The 23,357-nt window shown below is 42.6% G+C and overlaps 1 protein-coding gene across 1 annotated transcript; it reads left to right on the plus strand.

Annotated features, from left to right (window-relative positions):
• The first annotated feature begins 155 nt into the window (after window positions 1–155).
• Window positions 156–23,154, plus strand: chm (chameau). The gene is made up of 12 exons (XM_066738624.1): window positions 156–619; window positions 729–1,200; window positions 1,285–1,533; window positions 1,601–1,858; window positions 1,930–2,109; window positions 2,247–2,529; window positions 2,796–3,332; window positions 3,412–3,598; window positions 14,054–14,147; window positions 20,444–20,590; window positions 20,809–20,915; window positions 21,635–23,154. Exons 1-12 carry the CDS (start codon window positions 602–604, stop codon window positions 21,755–21,757), a joined length of 2,655 nt encoding a protein of 884 aa, XP_066594721.1. The 5' UTR covers window positions 156–601; the 3' UTR covers window positions 21,758–23,154.
• The last annotated feature ends 203 nt before the right edge of the window (window positions 23,155–23,357 follow it).

Here is a 23,357-nt window from a genome sequence, read left to right on the forward strand (position 1 = left end):
TAGAAGCCACTGGTGTCGCTGCCGTCAAACGCTTGTCGCTTACCCCGGGATTCGCTCAAGTTCAAGCTTAAACGGGTAAAATCTATAGTCTACGTAACACATCTTATAGGTTTCAAGGTGAGCTTGAACTCAAGTTCTGTTTATGAATCCCGGCCTTAGGGCCGTATTCATAGACGACAGACGTCACTCGAGCTTAACTCAAGTTTTAATGCTACATTTTACGTCACATATACTGTAGTATTTTAGCCTGTTTCGAGTTCGAGTGGAGTTCGAGTGACGTCTATGAATACGGGCATTAAAATACACTCTACTCTGCCCTCTATCTTTTTAGGCAATTTCATAGAATTAAAAAGCGTATGTAAAACAGATATTGTAAAAACACCTTTTATAAACAATAATGTCATTGACTGTTAATCATCCACGCATTGTTACAAATATTCTAAAAAAATATGGAATCGTACAAGAGTAACAGCTATCGATCGATACTGCAATGAGAAATAAATAACTTCGTAAAGTTATGATTGTATAAAGAAAGGTTATCACAACAATGATTCTTGGTCAAATTTGTGTACCAAGAATATAGCACTGCAAAACTTTAATAATGTGTCCTAAACGGAAGGTAATTTTGTTTATATTATTATTGTGCCGTCTTTTATAAACTGACTTACATGAATATTAGACTTATTATTGTACTGCAAACACAGCTCATTGTTTTGTTATTTTGACAGACCACTAGTTCAGAGTCAACTTCGACATCTACTTCTGGCTCCTCTTCAAGTAGTTCCTCCAGTTCAGGAAGTGAATCTAGCTCTTCTGATTCAGAGAATAGTAGTAGTTCTGCAAATAGTCAAAAGGTATCTGATTCTGAAAGAGCAAAGAAGAAAGTACCTTTTGTACCTAATCGCCATGTCAAATCTAAAGCAGAGCAACCAATTCCAGTTTTGTCGTATGAAAATAAATCTAAAGAAAAGGTACTGCCAAAGTCAAGGCCAGTTGTTTACTCGTCTGAATCTGAGGAAGCTACAAATAAAGCTAAATCGAATATAAAAAGAAAGCCCCCAGCAAAACCAAAAGCTACTGCTACAGTAGCACCAGTTATAAAAGCACAGAAACCAGTAGCTAAACCTGTACCAGTACCAGCACAAAGTAAAAATATTGCTCCTGCAAAAGTAATTAATAGCAAACAAACCAAATTTCCAGGTATATTGTTTATTAAACATTGGAAATAAGTAATAGCAAAACTGTTATACAATAATTCTAACTAATGTCAATATTTTATATTAGTTACACCAAGTACAAATGGGAAAGCAACTGAGAAATCTGTCAAGTCTGCCATTTCAGAGCCAGTACAAAAGAAATTGAAAAAAAAAAGTATTTTTAGTCCTGAAAACAGTAGCGAAAGCGATACGACTTCTCCTCCAAGGACAAATCCACCTAGGTCAGTTACTGTACCAACAAAAATAACTAAAGCTCCACCACCCAAGCCAAAGGCTGGTGAACAAAAACCAAAAGCTCCTCCTCCCAGTAGATCAAGTAAGTAAATAAATATGAAAAAGTGGCGAAAGTTATAAACATTTAATATTTTACAATTTCTTTGTAGATTTAATAACAAAGACAGTACAGGCGCAAAAATCAGAAAGTTCGGCGAGTTCGAAGAGTTCAGGGGGATCAGGTTCGTCTGGTTCTTCGGACAGTAGTAGCGACTCGGATTCGTCCGATAGCGTAACAAGTCCGCAGCCTCAGCCAAAAAAAAAAGAATCACAATTGAGTAACGTGTCGAACGCTACAAGTTCGCCCCCAAAAAGACCATCTGCAGCTGTTGCTCCAGTAAAAGCACAAAAATCTACAAAGCGACAAGGTATGTCCTGCGGTACTTAATAGACATTAGAATTTGTAGAAGCTATTGTTAAACACCGATGAATTGTGCAGTTTCAGGTGGAATTAAAAGCGAAGACGACGATGATAATTCAGTAAGTGAAAAAGATGTAGACGGTGAAGACTCGTCCTTAAAAACTACTGTCAAAGGAAAACGAAAATTGCAAACACGTAAAAGCAGTAAACTACTCCCGCTTCAGTCAAAAACCGTTAGTGACTCGGAGTCGGATACAGGTGATTTTTTTACAAATGTAGTATTTTATAGAAGCCGAATAAAGTTTTTAACCGGTAATTCAATAACATTTAAGCATACGAAAAACAACTAATCATGACTGATAAAGGAAGTGCTAACATTTTAATTTTGTTCACAGTTGAAAGTAAAAGAAGTACGAGCAAGTCGCCCGTTAAACGAGCTGGTCCTAACACGGCCAGACACGCTTCTGGAGCTAGCAGAGCGAAATCTGGAACAGGAGGTGGTAGTAACGTCAACACCAGGGCGAACCAGAGCTCTTACAATCGTGCACGGGCCAAAGAACGGGAGTGTCCTTTGGCTGCTTCCTGCGATTCGCGTGGACACTTGTCAGGAAAGCTTGACTCTCATTTTACCTTAGAAGCTTGTCCTCTCTACCACAATACTACGTCCCAAGCTTGCGTGTGAGTATTTAAAAAACGTTAGAGAGAAATAAAAAAAAACGAAACAAGAGTCAGACTCGTGATTATAAGTCTGTTCTTTTTCTACAATGATGCAATAAACTTGAATTATAAAAAATGCGTGCTTGTCTTATTTATTTTGTTGCATCACTGCAACAAAAAAATAATGGATTCAAAATTAACTTTGACAAAAATGTAGTTTGAGCGTAACTATAAACCTGCTTTGAATGCCTAATAGAGAATTAACTAAAGTTTCTGGTATATTTCAGGGAATTTTATAAAGAAAGGAAGAAACGTGAGGATGAACGCAAAAAATCTGTGGCTAACTTGGCGAAAAAATCTCCAAAAGGTGGACACCAAACGAATGAGCAGAGGAATTATCAATTGAAAGTACGAGAGTTGAGAAATAAATGGAAGGCGTCCGATAACATTAACGAAAGCGATAGTGGGGGTGAAAATCAAGTGAGTGAGAAGGATAGACAGCCACGTCTTGCCAATTTAACACCGGATTATGATCTAAAATTATTCATGGAGGCTCAGGCTATTGCCAGTGAAAAGATAGAAAAGGAATTAAAGGATCTCGATTATGATTGTGAAGGTAGAAACGGTGGTGGAACTAGATGCGTTGAAATGGGCAAGTGGGAAATGGAGGTTTGGTACCAAAGTCCATATCCTGAAGAATTTTGTCGTGCACCTAAACTTTATTTGTGTGAATATTGCCTGAGGTACGCCAAAAGTCGCCAAGTATTACGTAGACATCGTGAGAAGTGTCTATGGAGGCATCCACCTGGACACGAAGTTTATAGGTACATTTATAATTATTAGGAATCGTTTATGTTTGACCTAACTTAACTATTCTTTACTAATTCGATGAAACATTTATAGAAAAGACAAAATTGGAGTATGGGAAGTCGATGGAAAGCGGTACAAGCAGTATTGTCAGAATCTGTGTCTGCTGGCCAAGTTCTTCCTGGACCACAAAACGTTGTATTACGACGTCGAACCGTTCCTTTTTTATGTGATGACAATTGGAGATTCCGAAGGGTGTCACACTGTTGGATACTTCAGCAAGGCAAGTACTCGCTACTTCATCTTTCAACTTTTGCGTAAGAAAGTCTTGACTAACGTGAAACAAAAAGAATGTCTTGTATATCATAAAATAAACAATTATGCAGTTTATCCTACAATATCACAATAACTCTGCCAAATGTACCAAATTTTAACTTCAATAGAAATCTCTCAATGTACTTTACGCTCTTGACGTGCAAAAATCTTCATTACACTTGAGCTATCCCAAGGGATGAGTGAGACCCATTCATGAAGGGTTTAGGAAGTATGAGGAAAGCATGTGGATGACTGAAGAGTGTGAGAAGAACGTTAAAAGAGAGTAAACGAAGGAAGTGTCCCTTTCCCAAATGCATACAGTACACATTAAAATTTCCAAACAGGTACGACCGTCATCAACACTATGTGCTTGCTTTTCTACCCTAATTATCTCTTACATCATCTCAACTTTTTCTAAGTAAAAAAATAGCACTCATATTGGAAGCAGTTTGAGAAAAAAAATCTGAATGAGGAAAGGATGGCTGATTTCTCTATAAAAAGAAGCAATGTAAGAGAATCAGTCTGAATGAAGATTAAAATAGATTGAATGCTAAATGGATTTCGTGCGAGATAAATGAGAGTAAGTTGAAGTTTGTTTAAGGATGATGTTGGAAGTTGGTTTAGAGGGGGTTATTAAACGAACGAACGTCTGAGTGGAAAAGAAGCACGTGGAGAATTGACGATGAGCAGCAGAAGCTTGACATGCAATGTACGCGGAGTGCAATAAGATCAAACGAGGATGAAAAAGAGTTTATGGTGCGTTATCCGGGGCTCTTGGACCGTTGGCGAGGCAAACATAGGAGACGATCAAACGATCGGTATTTAAATGGGACACTCTGCTCGCAGATGACATCAGACCTGGTGCCATTGGCATCGGTAATGGCCATTATATCTCGTCTGAATAAGCTGTTGTGCTCGTCGCTGAAACGACCATTAAGTCTTGGATGTTCGTATTTGTTAGTTTTGTCGACGAGGAGCAAGGGAGATTAAAATTAAGTTGAAGTAGGAAAAATAAGGGAAGAAAATTGTCTTCATATAGTGAGATGGGTGAGGGAAAGTAAAGTTGATGCAGGGAGCTGAAGATTAAAGTTGATGAGGACGAACGGAGGGTGGAGTTGGCAAGAAAAGTGGGAGAAATTGACGAAGGATGAGGGGAACGAATAGGAATGAAGTTGGAGGACAAGGACGCAAGGGGTGATGGATGGGGAGGAGAAGGAGTGTGCGCAGCAGCAGGGAATACTATATTTCACTGCAGAGCAGCATAACTGCAGTCGAAATCTTTAGCTACGTTCAGCGACCTTTGACCCTGAGACTGGTGTATCGCAGTCCATTGCAAATCCAATAAAGAGGATTGCTTTTTCATCCTATCCCCCCCATCGATCATTCTTTCACGCTACTTTATTTATTCTAAGCTTTCACGATTCTTCGACTATTTCTCCATCAGCTTTTATAATCATTTCTACAAAATTTATTATCCAACTCGAGCCATTACTAAGATCAAGTTTCTCTATATACGAGAAACAGAAAATATTGTATGGAAAATATAGCTTTTCCTTGCTCTCTAGGAACTGGTCCCTGATAAAATGACGAAGCTAATTGAACGAGCGTTAAAATCGAAGAAAATCATAAGTGCGATGTTCGCCGTATTTCAACTGAAAGATTTCCAAGAGCCCCGAGGAGTTTTGGACTACGACTTTGCGAAAATTTATCAACAAGAGACCAGACACTCTTTTCACGAGGAAATCAGTGATAATTTCTTCCTGATCCTTCCTTCCTCTATATCTTCGACACTGCAGCCCACTCGTCAAGTATCTTCACCGGAGTTTCTGAATTTTACACAAAGTACACAAATCCAGCTTGAAAACTGAGACGCAACGATGAGAAGCAATTGGAAATTCATGGAAACCACCTGAAAAGCTCTTTCCAGCAGTAATGATTTTTCTCTGTGAAACTTTGGAGGTCGAAAATGGAGTTTATCGAAAAAGTTTGGATGTTCTTGGGCGAGTTGTGTAGTGAAATGGAGTTGGAGGAGATCGATTGGTGAAATTTTTATAGTCGCAGTAGGGATAGGCTAGTGGAGAAGGGCGTATGCCGTTGGATGCTGGCCGCTGCATTGCATGTGGTGGCTGTTGCGGTGGTTGGCTTGGTGGTGGAGCTGCCAGTTGTGGAAGAGCAAAATGTGTATGAGAGAGAACGAGACGGACAGAGAGAAGGAGGGGGGATGCGGTGATGACAGACGTAGTACTGGGAGTACTGGAGTAAATGGATATAAAAAGAGGGAATAGAGAGATAGAGAAAGAGAGAGATGGATGGAGTGATAGTCGTAGTACTGGGTGTACTACAGTAAAAGCATAAGATAGGAAATAAATAGAGATGGAGAGAGAGAGAAAGAAAAAGAGAGTCGGGTGTGATGCAGAGGAGAGGTACCGACAGGCGTAGTACTGGGAGTAAAAGTACCAACGTAAAAGGATAAAAAAATAAAAAAAGTCAGACACAGAGGAGAGAGAGAAAGGATGATAGTAGGCGATTGGAACGAGGTAGGGGTTGCGGAGTCAAAATCTTTATAGACGTTCAACGACCCCGACCCTGGCCAGACGGTCGTGGGGTAGCGTTGGTGATGGCGACGGCCGGGAAACGCGGTGCTCCACGGCGAGGCCGCTTGAAGGGGGTTGGGGTAGGAGGCTCGGGGGTCGAAGGGTTGGGGGTGGTCGGGGTTGGCTCTGGCGGGCGCCGATACTGCCAGCCTAGAGAGAGAGAGAGGAACGACCAGACGAGGAAAACTGCGGGAGGTGGAAAACTCTGGGAAATTCCGGACCTCAAAGCGACGTAATGGGAATAGGAAAATATTCATCCCTTAAGCATATATACATATATATATATATATACATATCCACTTGTAAACGGGAAACTACGACTTCTGAGCAATGCGTGATAAATCTAGGCTAATCACAGGAAGCGTGTGAGAATTCAAGAAAAATTCTAGTAAAAACTCTAAAGTTGTTTGTACCGAGGTGGATGTTTGCTGATAGAGATGATAGTATTAGCAGAAATGAAAAAGAGATAAGAGCGTTAAGAGTAGGAAAACTACGGAAAATTTTAATGTTGTAAGCTTGCAGCTTGTACGACGTAATGGAAATAGGAGAATATTCTTTCCTTAACAATGTATCCTTTAATGAGAAGCTCGAGAAGCTCCTGAGAGCTGAAGCTTTGAGCAATGCGTGATAAGCGGTGACTAATTCAGAAGGGATCGCGTGAAAACTCGGGAAAATTTCTGAGAAAAACTTAAACACGAGTTGAACATGGTGGGCGTTTTTTCGTAGACATGGAAAGGAGTGAGAGAAATGAGAGGAATAGATAGATAAATATATATATATATATATATAGAGCTGTAACTAGATGGGGGAACTACAGAGAGTGGAAAAAAGATAGATATAAAAAGTAGGAAGGGAACTACCGTAAGAAGGGAGGGTGCTGGAGGTTTCAGAGGGCTTAGGGAAGACTAGGGTGGAAGGAGAAGCTCCACGGAGGGTTGTAGGACAGGGAAAAGAGAGAGACAGTTGCACGAGTTGTAGGGGAGGGGGAGGGCGTCGTCTCGGCATCAGGTCGTCAACCTTTCTGCAGCAGTGCGACGATGGGGTCGTTATTATTTTCTCTATCCTCCCCCTCTCTCTCCTTCAAGATTTTTTAATTAATTTTCTAATTATTATTTCCCTTATTTTAGTGCTCATAGAATTGCGCCTTTAGCAATTATACACACACACATATATATATATATATACTATTATATTTTCTATTTCCCCTCCCCTGTCACTTTATTACCACTAGAAATAAAAAATGCATTATTTTAACTTCAACCAGTTATCCACCTCAGAAACTCGTTAGACTCTGCTTTCTGGAATCTGAAAACTTTTGGGTTTTCAGTTCTGGTAGATGGACACCGAGGGCTGCGCTGTTTGCATCGATTGGCGGGAAAGGGCGATGGGTGATCGGGGCCTCTAAACGCGATATAGTGCACAGGTGAGCCTGTGTTAGTGAGAGGGTAAGGGAAAATAGGGGCGGGAGGGTTTGGGGGGGGGGGGGCAGGGATCGATCAATCCTGCGGCGTACGCCTCTTGTGGGTCACAATTGGCCCTGGCAGATTCACTCATGCAGTTGTCTCTCTCCTACACACGTGCTATGCGGATACCTGCAACCCCCACCAGCCCCTGCATCTTTCGCGATCTCATCACCCTACACCTCCCCCCCTCCAATCCCCAAACCACGAAACTTTACCCAAAGCTCTAAATCCATGCATCCACGCCTATTTCCTGTTTCAATTTTCTTATCAACTTCCAGCTACGACAATTATTCTCCCACTATTATTTCTTTGTCTCTGACTGACTGGAGGGAGGCAAGAATTAAAGAGGAAAAGGCCCAACGTGAAGCTCAAACTCGTCTCTGAAACTATTCATGCACGACTATCGAGGACAGTGTTGGAGAACCTGCAAGCGTGCGGCAAATTTATAGCGAGAGCAGAGTGCAAAAGGGAAACGAGGTTTGTTTTTTCTTTTTTTGAGCTGGTGATGAAAAAGAATAATTGAAAAGGAGAGGTATAGGGGGGTGGGGGTGAAGGGATGGGAAGAGATATACGGAGCGAAGGGAGAGAGAGAGAGAGAGAGAGAGAGAGAGCTTTGCGGAAAACGGAACGCGAGCTTTCGTCCGAGCATCTGCCAGAGGCCCGGGCGCCGGGTTGATCTCGGGCGTTGACCTTGAACGTGCTAGGACGTTGACCTCGCCCATGCTGCGGACATTGACCCTGAATAAAACGAGCATCGACCTCCCACGATTCTCTCTCCTTCGTTCTCCATTAAACACCTCGGCTCATACTATATATACGTAAAAATCATTGCTTTATGGGAAAGCTCACCTTTCAATTTCCTTTTTTGTTTAAATTTAAAAAGAAGAATGAGGAACCTGTTAAGATACTGCACGATTCTCTTCTCCCCTACGAAAACGTCCCTATTGACCGGAGTCTATTTACCGTGACGAAAATCAATGCACAATTTCCTTCGCGCGTTTATTATTAAGCTCGACAGTCACTCCCAGCTGCTACGATCGTATTCAACGCGCGCAGACTAGCTTTTGCTTCCATGCTACAAATAACCCCCCCTCCGTCCCTTTGTTCTTCGAGTTGACGATTTTTTTAAGTTTATGATTATTATACAATATTCTTGGAACGTTTGAAATTATGCACGAAAAATTGTTTGTGGAGAATTAATTTTTAATCAATATCATAAAGTGGATATTCTTCGGAACTAGCATTCAGACTATCTTTGACTTCCATTGCAATAGCTCCCCTCCTTCTCTTCTTACTTTTTAAATTGATAAATTTTTGAGGTTAAAATTTTTCTCGAAGCTTGAAATTACAGCTACGATGGTTTTCAATTATTAATTAAAGTAATTAAAGGAATTTTTGTCTTGCCAAGCCATATAATTGTGGATTGGTCTATGCGGGATTATTAGGAATGATGGAACGCGGAATAGCTGCGGGTCCTTTTCATGGGTATCGAGGGGTTAAGGGAGGGGGGAGTCCAGGAGCGTTAAAATTGTCGGAGGCGTTTCCGTGGAAACGCGACGATCCTCTCGCGAGCGTCGACGCTCATTTGCCTAACTTCCGCCCCGCAGAGCGTAGGCTATTCGTTGTCCCTTTCACCCTACTCTCTCCCTCTTCGTCGTCAATAATTTATTGTACCGGAAAGCCATTAATGATCGTAGCAAGAATTTTGCAAAAAAATCAGTTGCTTTTGTTTTTTCAGTTAATGTTCGGTGAGTGCGATCGAGATTAGGTTAGGATTTTAATGGCGTGATTAGGAATTAGAAGCGATAGAAGGGAGCGGGAGGCGGAAGTGACGTTGCAGAGACGGTACTGCGCGGGGTGGCGCTGTTGGGTAGGAGAGGTAGCGGAGAATGGGTTGGGTTGGGTTAGGTTGGGTTGGGGTAGGCCTGGTCGACGCCACTGTCGACGGCCCTTTCCTCCCCACTCTACCACCTCGTCTCGGTTTTCCGTTCTTCTCCGCTACGCTTTTGCCCTTCCAGACCGGAGGCAGCAGCCTCTACCGCCACCGTGAATCCTCACACCGAGAACCAACCGGGTTCGGATCGATGCCAGACGGTCCTCTATTCGCACCACCAAATCCTACAGCCCAATAAATCTCTCTCTCTCTCTCTCTCTCTCTCTCTCTCTCTCTATCTATCTATCTATCTATCTATCTCGTTTTATTCCCCGTCCAATTTTTCTATTCTATTCTACACTCTCAAATAGTCCAATTTCTTATCCCGCCTCGCCCGTATAATCAAACACTCGAAACATCATCAATATTAATTAACGCTCGGATTATCCACGAGTGACGTCATATGACAGGTATTTACAGTGGAGGAACGCACAAACGGCCTGAAATACCACGAACAGTGATAATACTGTTGATTAATGTATGTATCAGTAATAGTATAGTAACAAAAACGATAGTTAGAAAAATGTTGGTGATAATTGAGATCAAAACGAGAGACAAAGGAGGATGAAATTCTACGAGAAAATCACCAAATGAACAACACGGTCTCGTTGCGAGTGAAATTCCAAGAACAGCGATGAGTTTGAAACTCTGAAACTATTCCCGGGAGATAAGAGTTTTCAGAAACGATAAGACATACCGAGCATGTTAGTCAACGTTCCTCGAGCAATCCGAAGCATCGGTCGATTATTGCTTTGGTACGCGTGACTCTGTTATGAAAAATGTGCCTCGCTATAATCCCCACTCGATACCGAGCGTTTCTCGGATTCACCTCGTTTCTGTTTATGTTTTGGTTTTTTTCTTCTTCTTGGGATGAGTTCGTGAACAAAGAGGAATTGAAACTACGCTGTTATGAAATTTCGCTCGGCAAACTTTGAGAATGCAGCGAAGAGAAGGTATAGTGGCGTGACAGCCGATCGTAAAAGGTTTCCAATCGGTCAGTATCCCCTGCGCGGCATACCACGAAGGACGTGCGTGTGCGTGGATGTGTGGTCTCCCGAGCCCAGCGTTCAACAGGAGAGAAGAGAAAATCGTAAATAAACCACTGACTCTCTTAGTGCCACGCGTAAAAGCAGAAACGGGAGACAAAAAGGGGAGAGATGGAACATAACCTACAAAGAATATTCTTACCGCCATCTTTGTCCCGTATTGAACATCGTCCATTAATCTTTCCGTCCGAATTAAAATTCGATAATGAAAACTTTGTTTCTTGAAAAAAGGGGGGAAGCAGGGACCCTATAATGAAAATGATTCGTCATCGTGGCATGAGAGGAGGGAAGGGAATTATTTTTATCTGGCGAATCGGCGAATTTTGCGGAGTAACGCAGGGGTTCACCTGCTTCATCCTCGACCTGCGTTGCGACACCACGTGACACGTAGCGTCATTTCAACCAATCCGCGCACGTAAAATGGTGCTATGGATTGATGAATTTTTCCAGCTCGATTATGGAACTTCCGGTGGCAGAACTTCTGGAGGCGAGATATATTTTAATGCAGGGGATATCTGGAGATGCGTTGATTGACTTTTTGCAGAAGCAATTATCGAACTTCCTGTTGCAGTGCGAGGCCGGCTTAAGATTCGCGCGCCACTTCAGGACGGTCATTTCTATATTTAGATGCACCGGCTTTCCTCCTCCACTTTCTTTACACCGGACAAAGCGTTCCTCTTAACATATGGGGTGAACGGAAAGTCCCATACCCTCTACCCTCCTACCCCGCCTCTTTATCACTATAATTTTCAAACCTCCTCCCTTCCTCTCCGCATTTTCTTTGAATTTAATAAATTAAACCTCATTTTCCAACTTGGAGAACGATCAAGTTTCACGAATGTTTTCTCAAGGACGATAAAGAGGTTAGGAGCTCGCTCAAGGGCCATTATGGGTACCTGAAATCTGCCATCAGAGAGAAGAGCGAGTGTTTAGGAGCTACTGGGGCCGAAGTACTCAATTTATTTCGCTCGTTTCTCGACCACGAGACATCAGCCTTGAACTCTCCTCCTTTTTACCGAGCTCTGTGATTACTACTGATCACTGTTATCGAGTACTTAATGAATCCAGAGTAAAAATCAAGAATGTATCAAATGTATCAAGGTCTAGCCCTTGGAAGGAGCCCTCGCTGATTATGAATTTTTTACAGGAAATGAGGCACAGCCACGTCTATAGTTCATACTAAAATGCAAAGGTGTTGAGATGGAATTTTAGAAATAAGAGTAATTGTCAGTTTGATTTCCGGCTAGATAAGGTTATACCTCGTCGAGGGAGGAGGGGGGGGGGGGGGAGGGAGGATACAGGGCGATAGGTAAAAAACGTAGATGCTTCGATTTGACGAAGGGAACGATTGCGAAAGAAGGATCGGCAACGGTGTATAGCATGGCACGGTATGGCATAGCATAGCGTGGGATGGGTAAACGTCGGCCGATGGCCGAAGGAGAAAAAGTGGTGGGGCAGCCGAGACGTCCCTGAGCAGCACTCAGACTACTGGCCCAAGGACGTCGCAGGCCCCAGATTCTTCGAGTCTCTCTCTCTCTCTCTCTCTCTCTCTCTCTCTTTTATCTCCCCCTCCCCTTTTCACATGAAAATTTCCATAATCCGGTACTCTCTTTCATCCCTTGGTGTCTCTCCTGTCTCTCATTTTTGGGACACCACTGGGCCCATATCCTTCCAGTCTTTCTCTTTCTTGTCTCCCTTACTACTCCCCTCCCTTTTTCAACACATTTTCATAATCCAGTACTGCCTTTTCATCCCTCTAGTTTCTATATATCATCTTTTCATTTTAAACGTCGCAAGTCCTATCTCTTTTATTTACCTCACCCCCCCCCTTTCCAACATATTTTTATACGAAAATTATCGTAATCCACCACTCCCTTTTTATCCCTTAGCATTTTTCCAATTCGGGAGACGCGAAGCATCAAAGATTCTTCGCGCTACTCTTGTCCGTCCATCCGTGGGTGGATGTTCTATCGCTCCTTGGTGTCCTTCGGAGAGGGAGTGGGGAGGGGCGGGGATCTGGTGCCCCACTCGCAGGAGAATCGGCCCGAGCTTCTCGGTTAGCAACAGCGCAGCACAGCCGGAAATACCGGGTGTCCCAACGCTCCACCAACGATTCTTCAATCGTGACTCATCCGTTTTTACCGATCTACCACTTTCACCCCCTTCCCCTCTCCTACCTTTTTCACCGTCTCTTCTTTACCGTCACTCCGACCAAATTTCCATCGACCAATAGCGGCCTTCGAACGCCTATACAGGGTGATTGAAAAATAAAATTAACCACGCCCATTTTCGACGTGAATTTCACGCTCTTGTCTAAACGATCCAGTCTTCCTTCCCGATCGTGTTCATGGCCATGCCGAAAAAACACGCCTCGACAAAATTTGCGTTTAACGAGCCACGGGACGCACGTGCGTTCGCCCCCTCTCCCTTTCTTCTATTTATAGAACACGCATGACTCGTCTTCTTCCACCGGAGTTCCAATACGAAATTCGCCATTTTTCCTACTTCTTCGCAAGTTTTCTCTGCCTCCCTCTTTTTTCTTCCAAAGTCAACGTGGATACGTCACTGTGTACGAAATTACTGTTTATTTGAATCGTGTCCAATTAAAGCTCGATTCTCGTCCAATGAAATTGAATTAGCTCGGGTCAATCACTCTCATACTTTCTCGTTCTTTGGTCCGGGTAGGGGAAGCCCCGTGACGTCGCGTGTTGGAAGAATAATTTAAGGAGGGTTTCGAGAGTGCGAGAGGGGGGGGGGGGGGAGATAACGATGGACGGATTTTATGGCAGATAACGCGAGGAATGCAAATGTGGACGCGGAGACAGCTCGATGTCAATTTTGTTATTGTTTTTACGCGGTCTGACGCGTTTCGGTAACCCGTGTTACAATAATCCAGACCGAGTTGCATCGTACGGTGAATTCTAGCCGGGCGTCGTCCTTGAAAGAGACGCCAGCGTCGCGACGCGGGCGTGGCGAGCTTATCTCGCCAAATCGATTGTTCTCCCGTATTTCTCACAACTACTAATTGCCTTATTTTTTCTAGAATAACAAATAGATTTTCTCAGGAAAAGATTTTTTAAATGTCAAATTCTAAACTATAGTTGCTAATAGACAATAATTTTCCAGGCATATACTATTGTTCACCTGTCTTTCTCACACCTGCCAACAGTCTTATTTTTCTCAGAACAACAGATAAATTTTCTTTTCACAAAGAATTTCTTAAACTTTATACTTAAAACTATATAGTCATTGCGAGACAATAATTTTCCAATTACACTATATTCAGTGAATATCTGATGAATGTTTAACGACAATTACAGCGTTACACTCTATGTAAGTCAATCCATCGATTATAAAATAAGAAACGTTTCTTTTTTCTGTTAACAGGAGAAGAACTCGTTCCTAAATTACAATGTTTCCTGCATCTTGACGCTGCCACCTTACCAGCGGCAAGGATACGGCCGGCTGCTCATTGATTTCAGTGAGTATAAACGCTACTTTTTCCCTGCCTTTGGTCGAACCGCGTCTTTCCTAAAACTACTTATTATACAATTATAAAAAAAAGTATACAAATAACGAAAAAAAAACAACAAAATTAACGTTGAACGTACTAACAGTAATTATAACCTGGAAGAAAAATTATAAGCTGGTAGAATTTAGGATAATTATGATAGCAATTTTATAAACAGAGAAAACAGGAGGTACGATAATACCAACAGTGATAACTTTAACGAGAAACAGTGCTAATGACAGAAACAAGGTTAGAAATGATAAAGGCCCCTAAATGACGCTTGGTAATACAATATTAAACCTATATCGAGCCACAGCAGAGATTGTAAACGAGCAAACTCTGTAAAACTGTAGACGGACCGGTGTAAAGTAGAAAAAGTTGTGTTACAGCAGACATTGGCTAACTACAGGCTGTAGCTTAGACTTCTGATCGGGTGGAGGGGAGAAAAGTGGGCGGGGCATGAGCCGAAATCCTTTGCACGCGTCCAGTCTAAACGACCTTGGACTTAGCGACCCAAGGTGACCGTGGCCGAACGATCGTGCCGCTGACGACATCCTTTCGCCGAAATCGAAAGGATCGCCGTATTAGGACGCCACGAGAGCGATCGTTTCGTCCCACCGGCTTAAGAACTCCCCCACTACGAGCATATTGCGTTATTCGCCATATGCAAATCGATCCCTTTTCTCATCTCGAACATCCCGGCTCTCGGTCTTCATACTTTTCGTCCTATTTTGGATTCACCTTGCGATTTTGCTGTATTAAGAGAAAGGAGGGGGGGGGGGGAGGATTCTGCCAGAACTAGATAGGAAAGTTTCGGCGAGGGACGGAAAAGTTGGTCGGTATGATTACGAGGGCTCTTACCGTCGTGACGTCATTTTCATTGATGCCACCACTACTCAGGGGTTGGGAACGACCGTCGATCCCGACAACCCTCGGGGTCGACGCCCCGCTTCGCGAGACGCTCCCGGAAACCCAAACACACACCCACGCGCGCCATCAACTCGTCCCCGATGATCCCTCTACTTGCTATCTCTATACGTCTGATCATGATGTCTTTTTCCACTTATCCGGCCTGCTTCGGCTATCATCGATTTTTTATATTTTTTTCTGCAATTTCGGCGTCAATTTTGTTTCGCCTCCAATGCCTACCGATGAGTTGTCTTTGTTATAACAGGAGAGTTGAAGAAAATCATGGAATTTTTTCGTCAGGTCTCTAATGTCTTTTTCCACTTACGGGACCATATCAGCTACTATTTATTTTACATTTTGTTTATTAAAATTTTTTTGTTAATATTGCTCTATTTTATATTATTTTCAAGTTGTTTCCGTTGTATAAAGAAAAATTCAAAAAATAATGAAACTCTATTGCCATGTAAATGATATATGTCTTTTTCCACTTATACGTTCCTCCCAACTGCTATCACTTTTGCATATTGTTTTCTGAATTTTTCAGTGCTCATTTTTCTTTATTCTCTATATATTATGTTCAATGAGCTGTCTTCATTTCACGACGGAAAGTTATTTGGGGAAATAATGAAACTCTTCTTGATGTTCCTTCATCTTGTGTCTTATATCGATCTAACCGCGCAGACTGTTCCTATTTAAAACTTATTTATTATATACCGATTAATACTTCCTATTTTTTCTAACATTTTTAACGCAAATTTCGCGGTGTCCTCATATGACCCCTGAGATGATACATATCTGTATGTATGTGTGCGAGGAAGTCGATGCAAGTGGGAGTAGCGGCCTCTCCCTGTTCCTGCGGCTTTTCCGAGGACGTCTCACTAGAGAGAGAGAGAGAGAGAGAGAGAGAGTATGTAAGAAAGACGAGGACCTTTCCCCGAAACAACGAAACTCCACGGAGACTCGCAGATTTGGTTCCTCCAGCAAGATCGATATGAAGATGGAGCGAAGTCTACCAAAATCCACGAGCTTTAAATTATTATGTAAACTGGACTTTAGATACATGGCATCACATCCTCTTCATCAATATTTCCAAATGTTGACGTTCTTCGAAAATTGTTTAAATTGGAGAGTGAGATAAATTGGTGTAAGAGTAACATAGAAAGAGAGAGGAGGGATTGGGAGGTGATGGAATAAAGGGGGTAGTTTGGGCGTATAATTCGTTATTGGCCAAACGAAGTGGGTTGAGGCAGTTTCATTAATGACGTAGTACGGGGGTTGAAGCGATGACGTAGCAATAGTAAAATGGCGACAATGGCGCTGTGGGGATGGATTAGGGGGAGTGCAAGGGGTTGGGGAGGCAAGTGCGACGCCCGGAGAGACGTCTCGCCGTATCGATCCACCCCCAACCCCTGCAAAAACCTCCCTTCGACTCTTCCCTACTCCGATTCACTACTTACTCTCTCTCTCTCTCTCCCCCTCCCTCTCTCCCTCCCTCCCTCTCTATGTCGGCGAACCCGAAAAACCCTACGGAACCTCTGCAGGCACACGGAATAACCTCTCGGTCTCCATAACAATGCCGGAACACGCTCGGGTTAATTCTCTTTCCGCCAGTTCCATCGAACTTCACTCTATTTCTCTCTTTCTCTCCTTCTCCCACACTTCGCGAACATTTAATCTTCAACAATCTCTGTTTCCAGAATAGCATACCAGTGTCTATACTTGCCACCTTTTTTTAACACGCGGAGCATATTTTAGGAGGTTAAATCTTTAACAAAGCGCGTTTGCGCTGAATCCTCCGCTGTAAATAGATTGGTGTGAATTTTACATCACCCATTCGAATTGCATTTGGAGGATGAGAAATAACGAGATTTTTAGAATGATAATGTTGATGGTAACGACGATGCTGATGACAATAATAATTTTAATAGTAATAATGATAAAACCCTTTGGGGTATGTTTAATTTGCAGTGCGGTTGATCATTTTGCAAAGGGCTGTCACAGGCGAGATGGAGTAAGGGGTGAGAGAGCGAGAGAGAGAGAGAGAGAGAGAGGGAGGGGGGGTGGAAGGGGAATAAAGTTAGGAGAGGGGAGAGAGAGAGAGAGAGAGAGAGAGAGAGAGAGAGAGAGAGCTTCGTTCCACCTGGCCCTTCCTCTGACGCTCAGCCTGCAATCCCGTGACCTCTCGTGACCTCGCTACTTCAGCACAGCTACCCCTCCTTCCCCTGCCGTTTCCTCTCCCTACACCTCTGCAGCAGCATCCGAATCTTCACCGAACTCCCCGAATGCGCCTGCCAGGTCCAGAAACGCCCTTCGCCACAGACCAGTCGATAGCAACGTGTGCCTACCTGCAGCTTCCGCACATGTTCATGTTCATTCGAGGTTCCAATATTTACCCACCTTCTTTTGTTATTTTCTAAATAAATACCGGAGGCTCACACCTTGCGAACTTCAATGACAATATTTTGAACTGGAAAATTAGCAAGATTTGGTTTAAGACGAGGGAGGGACAGATTTATTATCTTATGGAGGGATGGATGGATTTTATTATTATTATTATAGAGAGAGAGCTGCCAATGAGGAAGGACTACGGGTAAAGTTGCCAGGGCCGGGGTATGGAAGGGTGTAGGAAGGGCGTGGAAGGGACAACGGCCGAATGGAAAGCTGAGCCTTCGCTTCCACCCCCACCAACCCCTTTCACTCCTCGTCCACCCCCGTCCCAAGCAGACTCGTTGACTATCGAATCCAACGCGGTCCGGTAGCCAGCAGACACTGCCAACCCAACTACCCTCCCCCCTCTCCCCTTACAATCCACCACCACCCTCGCTCGTGCCAACCAATGCATTTTCGGCCGGTCGAAGAAAACCGTTGGCCTCTTACCAAACGATCGACTACCCGAGATTAAACCCTCCGGATAATCTTGTGATAAAAAATCAAATTTCTACCCTTCCCCTCCCCTCCCTTTTGAATGCTCCCGCGATTAATCTTTCCACTATTTTTTATGCGAAAGAGCAGCGAGACTTTCTTGGTCGACGAGAAATTCGATTTCAGGGTTAGCTAGGGGACAAAGGAAGAGGGGTGGGTTTAAGATTGCGACAGAAAAAATTGTTTTTTTCGGCGAGCTTGAGAAAAAAGAGGGGATAGATCTAAAACGAGGAAGGTGGTGATAATGGAAAGCAAGGGAGGAGTCATTGAACTTTTTATGATAGGCGTAGGGTAGGGAAGGACCGACCGGAAGTCCCTCGGGATTCCCTGGAAAGTCGACTCGTCTCCCTAAATCTGATGTAATATCTAACTGGAGAACCTTGAGGTTTCCGAGTCGTGCAGGCCGTGTGGCGAGAGTACATATTCTCTATTAACTCGATAATTGAGTTAAATGGGGTGAGGGTAGGGAGGGGGAGAGGGAGAAGGAAAAAATTGCAAGGTAGGGTCGGAGCAAAAAAAGTTGCAGAAACATTGGCAGGGCGAGCGGTTGGCCTGCAGGATGTTCAGACGGCAATGCGGCGATTGCAGCTGCATAAATGCGCAACTGCACTGCGTATGTTTCCAGCTACTTCGACTGATCCAGCTGTCTTACTTTCAATCTTCTTTTTTCCTTCCTCCCTCCTACCAAGCAGCATCTCTCAAAAACTGTTAAATTGAAATTTAGAAAATCAATTCTCCTCGACTCCCATGGCCCTTCGCAAATTTTCAAGGTCAATGGCCTCTTGGAGTTTCCGATTGCTTCACGAAACTCGACCACTCGATTCTCGCTAATTTATCGAAGCGAACGAGACCGGAGTAATAAAAAATTGGAGCATCGATCTTCGAGTAAAAGATAGTTCGTCTCGTCGGTTTTTTTAAATAAATTATTTGCTGCGGAGGCACTATCGTGTCTCTTCATCAACGAAAATAGCGGAAAAAGAGGAGCTGGGTAAGATACGAAAGCAAGAGAAATTCGCAATGCGACAGTAAGGCCATGCTACGAACCGGAAATTTGCCCTTCGTTACTGCGCGAGGTCAATGACCTCTGCAAATTTCCGGTTACCTCGCGAATTCAGCCACTCGATTCTTGCTGTTTTATGGAAGTCAGTAAGATCAACGAAAATAACGGAAAAAGAAGAGTCGAACTAAATATAACAGCAAGAAATTCGCAACGCGAGAGTAAAGTAACGTTGAACCGGACAATTTCCCTTCGTTACTGCGCAAGGTCAACGACCTCTGCGAATTTCCGGTTGCTCCGCGCATTTCGGCCACTCGATTCTCGCTATTTCATCTCCCGATCCAGACCAAAACTTAACTGTACGTCCGCTCGACGTGGAATTCCTTTTGCAATGACGCGTGAAATCTCGTCAGAATCCCCAGGCAGAAGATAACCAGCCGGTGGTTCCCCGCTCGAATTGTCAAGGACGGGAAGGGGTAAGTGGGTCGAGGGTGTATTTTAAGCAATTCGGTCAACGAGTGAATGGCGAATCGAGCAGCAAACCTCCAACTCGACCTTATACTCACTGAGGAAAATTGATTCGTTTATATATAAGCTAACTCGACACTGCATTTTCTCCTCCAAATTTATATTACTACCACACTGTAGAACGAAGGAGAGGATTCAGCTTCTCAAATTATACTAGTACACGTCGATCAAACTGTGGAATCACCGGAATTTTAAAGAATTCTTTATCAAGACTTGTAGCACACTGGGAGAAAATATACTCAGGAAGAAATAAGATGAGAAAACTTATTTCAATTGCGAATAATTGAAAAATAGTGGGGAAGAAATACTTATTGATTTATTTTGAAATTTTCTGGAAAGGAGAAGGAAGGAAGAGAGCGTCGACGGACGTAATAAATATTTCAGAGAGTTAATTTGTCTCTGCGTGGACGTGTTAACGTCGTGTCACGTCGCGTGGCGTGGTGTACGTGTCAATAGAGGGCTCTGGAAAGGCAAAGAGGTTAGGTTATCGGGGGGGGGTGAGCTTGAAGTCGAGTGAGGCCCCAGCCAAAGTAAGTAACTCCTAAGGTACTCCATCCTTCGTCGGTCACTGACACCAGAAATTCTGCCACTACCAACCTACCAGGCTGCTACTGACCAGCCAGCCACGGAATGGCAAAATAACAAAACGCCACAACGTCCAATAAAACCGCAACAAACTCCTTTCGCCAACAAACCACGCCCCGATACAAACTTCTTACCATCTCTTCTCGACTAATAACGAGAAAAACCCTGAAATTCTTGGAATCTCAACGTATTAGGGGATTCCCCGAACTGTTGAGAAATAAACATCGATTGAATAGAATTGAAACTATAAACAAAACAAGTCTCTTTATTCCACGTAGCACAAGGTTCCTTTTTCCAAGAGTGACAACAATGTTTTTGTTTATAGGTTACTTGCTCACTAGAGTGGAGAAAAAAATCGGTTCACCCGAGAAACCTTTGTCAGACCTCGGTTTGATCTCGTACAGAAGCTACTGGAAGGATGTATTGTTGCAATATCTTTGCAATTTTGGTGGGAAAGAACTCTCGGTTAAAGGTAGTATAGCATTTATTCCGTATGGACAACGGTTTACCAAAGTTACTAGATGCTCTGGTATTACGATACAAATAAGTAATATTAAATAAATTGCAAATCTTTTTCTATTTTCCAAATGTTAATCGACGCGACGCGAAATTAAACGGTATCTTTGGTTTTATCGCGAGTCTTATCGGAGTGAATTACGAGTGGGTGAGAAATCATGAAACTTTCTCCAGATATCAGCAAAGAGATGGCGATAGATTCTTATGACATAGTCAGCACGCTCCAAGCACTCGGGATGATGAAATACTGGAAGGGCAAACACATTATACTTAAGAAACAGGTGAGAATAATAAAAACTCTGCAATAATCTTGAATTGTTTACTTCCAACGGAGATTGACAAATTGAAAGTTTGAATGTTAGCATTTACTCGAGCATGATTCAACTTTGACCAGTGACTGTATTTGTGAAGCGTAGGAGCAGAATGATTTGGTCCGAATGATTTCAACAATTGAATCATTCGCTGACAACTGTTCTCAATGATATTCAGTCCTATCGGACCTTATCAGTCTGCTCGATAAAGGCGCTGCTGCCGAGGTTAGCGGGTGAAAAGCCGTGCTAATCTCGCGTTCGCCACGCTCTAAACAAAATTATATAACACCTTTCTCAATAATTCCAAAAGGAAAATAATTGATAAACCTCCTTCTTTCGTGTCTGATGGATGAATGTTTTACAATGATGATTAATGAAACTGAGAATACTCGAGGATCTAATTGATTGGCATTGATGCCAGAAAGGAGATGCAGCAACCAACGTACAATTAAGAATTCTCCGTACATGTGCAAATGTGTTGTGTGTATGTAATGTTACTGTCCTCTGATTTTTGGTATTACTGCTGATTTGTTCAGATACAAAATTCCTATATGGCACGAAGGTCGATGTTTAAATTTGAATCTTTTCTATATTTTAATTGAATAGTTCAGTGGGATTAATGGAGATAAATGATAGGGAGAGAGAGAGAGAGAGAGAGAGAGAGACATAAAGGTTTAAAATGATTTTAGGACGTGATCGACGACTACAAGGAGAGGGTGAAACGACGTGGAGCCGTCTACAAAGAGATCGATCCAGAGTGCCTGAAGTGGAACCCCTTCCAGCCACCGAAAACGCCCTCAGCTTCTAACTGAGTGAGAGAGAGAGAGAGAGAGAGAGAGAGAGGGAGGAGAAAGAGCGTCGGCCCAACCCAAGCCCCAGCCTTAGTCTCAGCTGCAGACCAAGCCCCAGCCCTTTCAGCTTCGAGTCTCTCTTAGCAATCTCAGTGCAACCCTGGCTTTACCTCTACCTGCTGTCGCTAGTGATGCCTGATTCCTCTTCTTATCCTCCTCTACTAACCGTTACCTTATCCAGTATCCATATAGCCAAACCGCCACACAACTCTCTCTCCCCCCCAAAATTATCTCCAACCAATCATTACTTCATCCATACACCCAAAATCTCTCTGTGATATCCCTAACTAGTTCTTACCTGATCCATGCACTCCAAACTCTCAACTAAAACATCCCTGTCCACAAAGTAAAACCGCAAACCATACCCCCAAACCATACCCCCAAACCATACCCCCAAACCATACCCCCAAACCATCTCTGACTCCTCGCTCTTCTTGAAATTTTCAACTTCCCTCCCAAAACTACAAACAAGTCAATTACTCAAAAAACCATCCAACACCCATGGCTCATCTAAGAACTCGTAAAACTATTAATACCTTGCACCTTTTTCTCCATGGAGAATATTATACCTGAGAAATGACGAAGGCAATAAGAAATATCGTTTAGGATTGCTTTGAGACTATATTCGTGGCTGGAGATCCTGCATGGTAAAGAGATCGAGCTACAGCAATAATTGGTCCTTGGAACTCGCTCAAAACACTGTTGAACTTTTGATTGGTAAAAATTGTGATTTATTTTAATACTGTACAGTACAATTTACCGATGAATGTATTATACATATACATAATATTGTTATTATTTTATTTTAATAACGTTGTATAAACATTAATGATAATATTTGCTAAGTGAGTTTACGAATGGAATTATATTGTAAAAAAAACTCGATGGAATAGCCCATCTGTCTCTTGTCGAGTTGGAGATTCTATAAATATATGATTGAGTGTTATATTCAAGAAGAAAAGAAGGAGAATAAAGAATGATTGCAATGCAGCTGCCTCTCTAATGAGACCAAAAGCCATAGATAGCTATTCCATCGAGTATAGAATTTTTGTAAACCTATTAGAGCATGAAATCTGTACATATATAATAGTTATATAAGATCCACCAGTTAAAACGCCCTAAAACATGGACGCAAAAAGTCATACATCTCCGTAAATATTATAGTTATCAACATTTTGCATAAAATTTTGTTGATTGCTAATAGTAGTATAGTAAGTCATTTCGAAATTCTTGTGCAAAATTTTAATATCTCTTATAGTTAAGGATGTGTAAACCTTTTTTTACATCCATGCTGTCGATCCTTTGGACTGGTAGACCCTGCAGATTATACTGATGATAATAATATAATGATTAATAAAAAAAATCTAGTATTATATAAATGTTCCTTGAGTTCAAGGTAGCTATTAGAATAATGATATTTTTATCGATTATTTAATTTTCTTTATCCGTATTCCGTTGATTCTCGTGCTTGATCAAACTTTTAAATTCGTATGAAAACTCGAGCTGAGGTATTGAAGGAGATACTCGACAGACGGAAGGTTAAACAGGTTGCAGTATTTTC

Source organism: Prorops nasuta, unplaced genomic scaffold (assembly GCF_024137725.1).
Source record: "Prorops nasuta isolate Cenicafe-Biocafe unplaced genomic scaffold, Cenicafe_Pnas_1.2 PNAS00018, whole genome shotgun sequence".
In the NCBI taxonomy this organism is placed as follows: domain Eukaryota; kingdom Metazoa; phylum Arthropoda; class Insecta; order Hymenoptera; family Bethylidae; genus Prorops; species Prorops nasuta.

Coding starts and splice junctions, on each gene's coding strand:
- chm (XM_066738624.1), top strand. Junction 1,534..1,600: donor TCCTCCTCCCAGTAGATCAA/GTAAGTAAATAA, acceptor ATTTCTTTGTAG/ATTTAATAACAAAGACAGTA. Junction 14,148..20,443: donor CCGGCTGCTCATTGATTTCA/GTGAGTATAAAC, acceptor TTTTGTTTATAG/GTTACTTGCTCACTAGAGTG.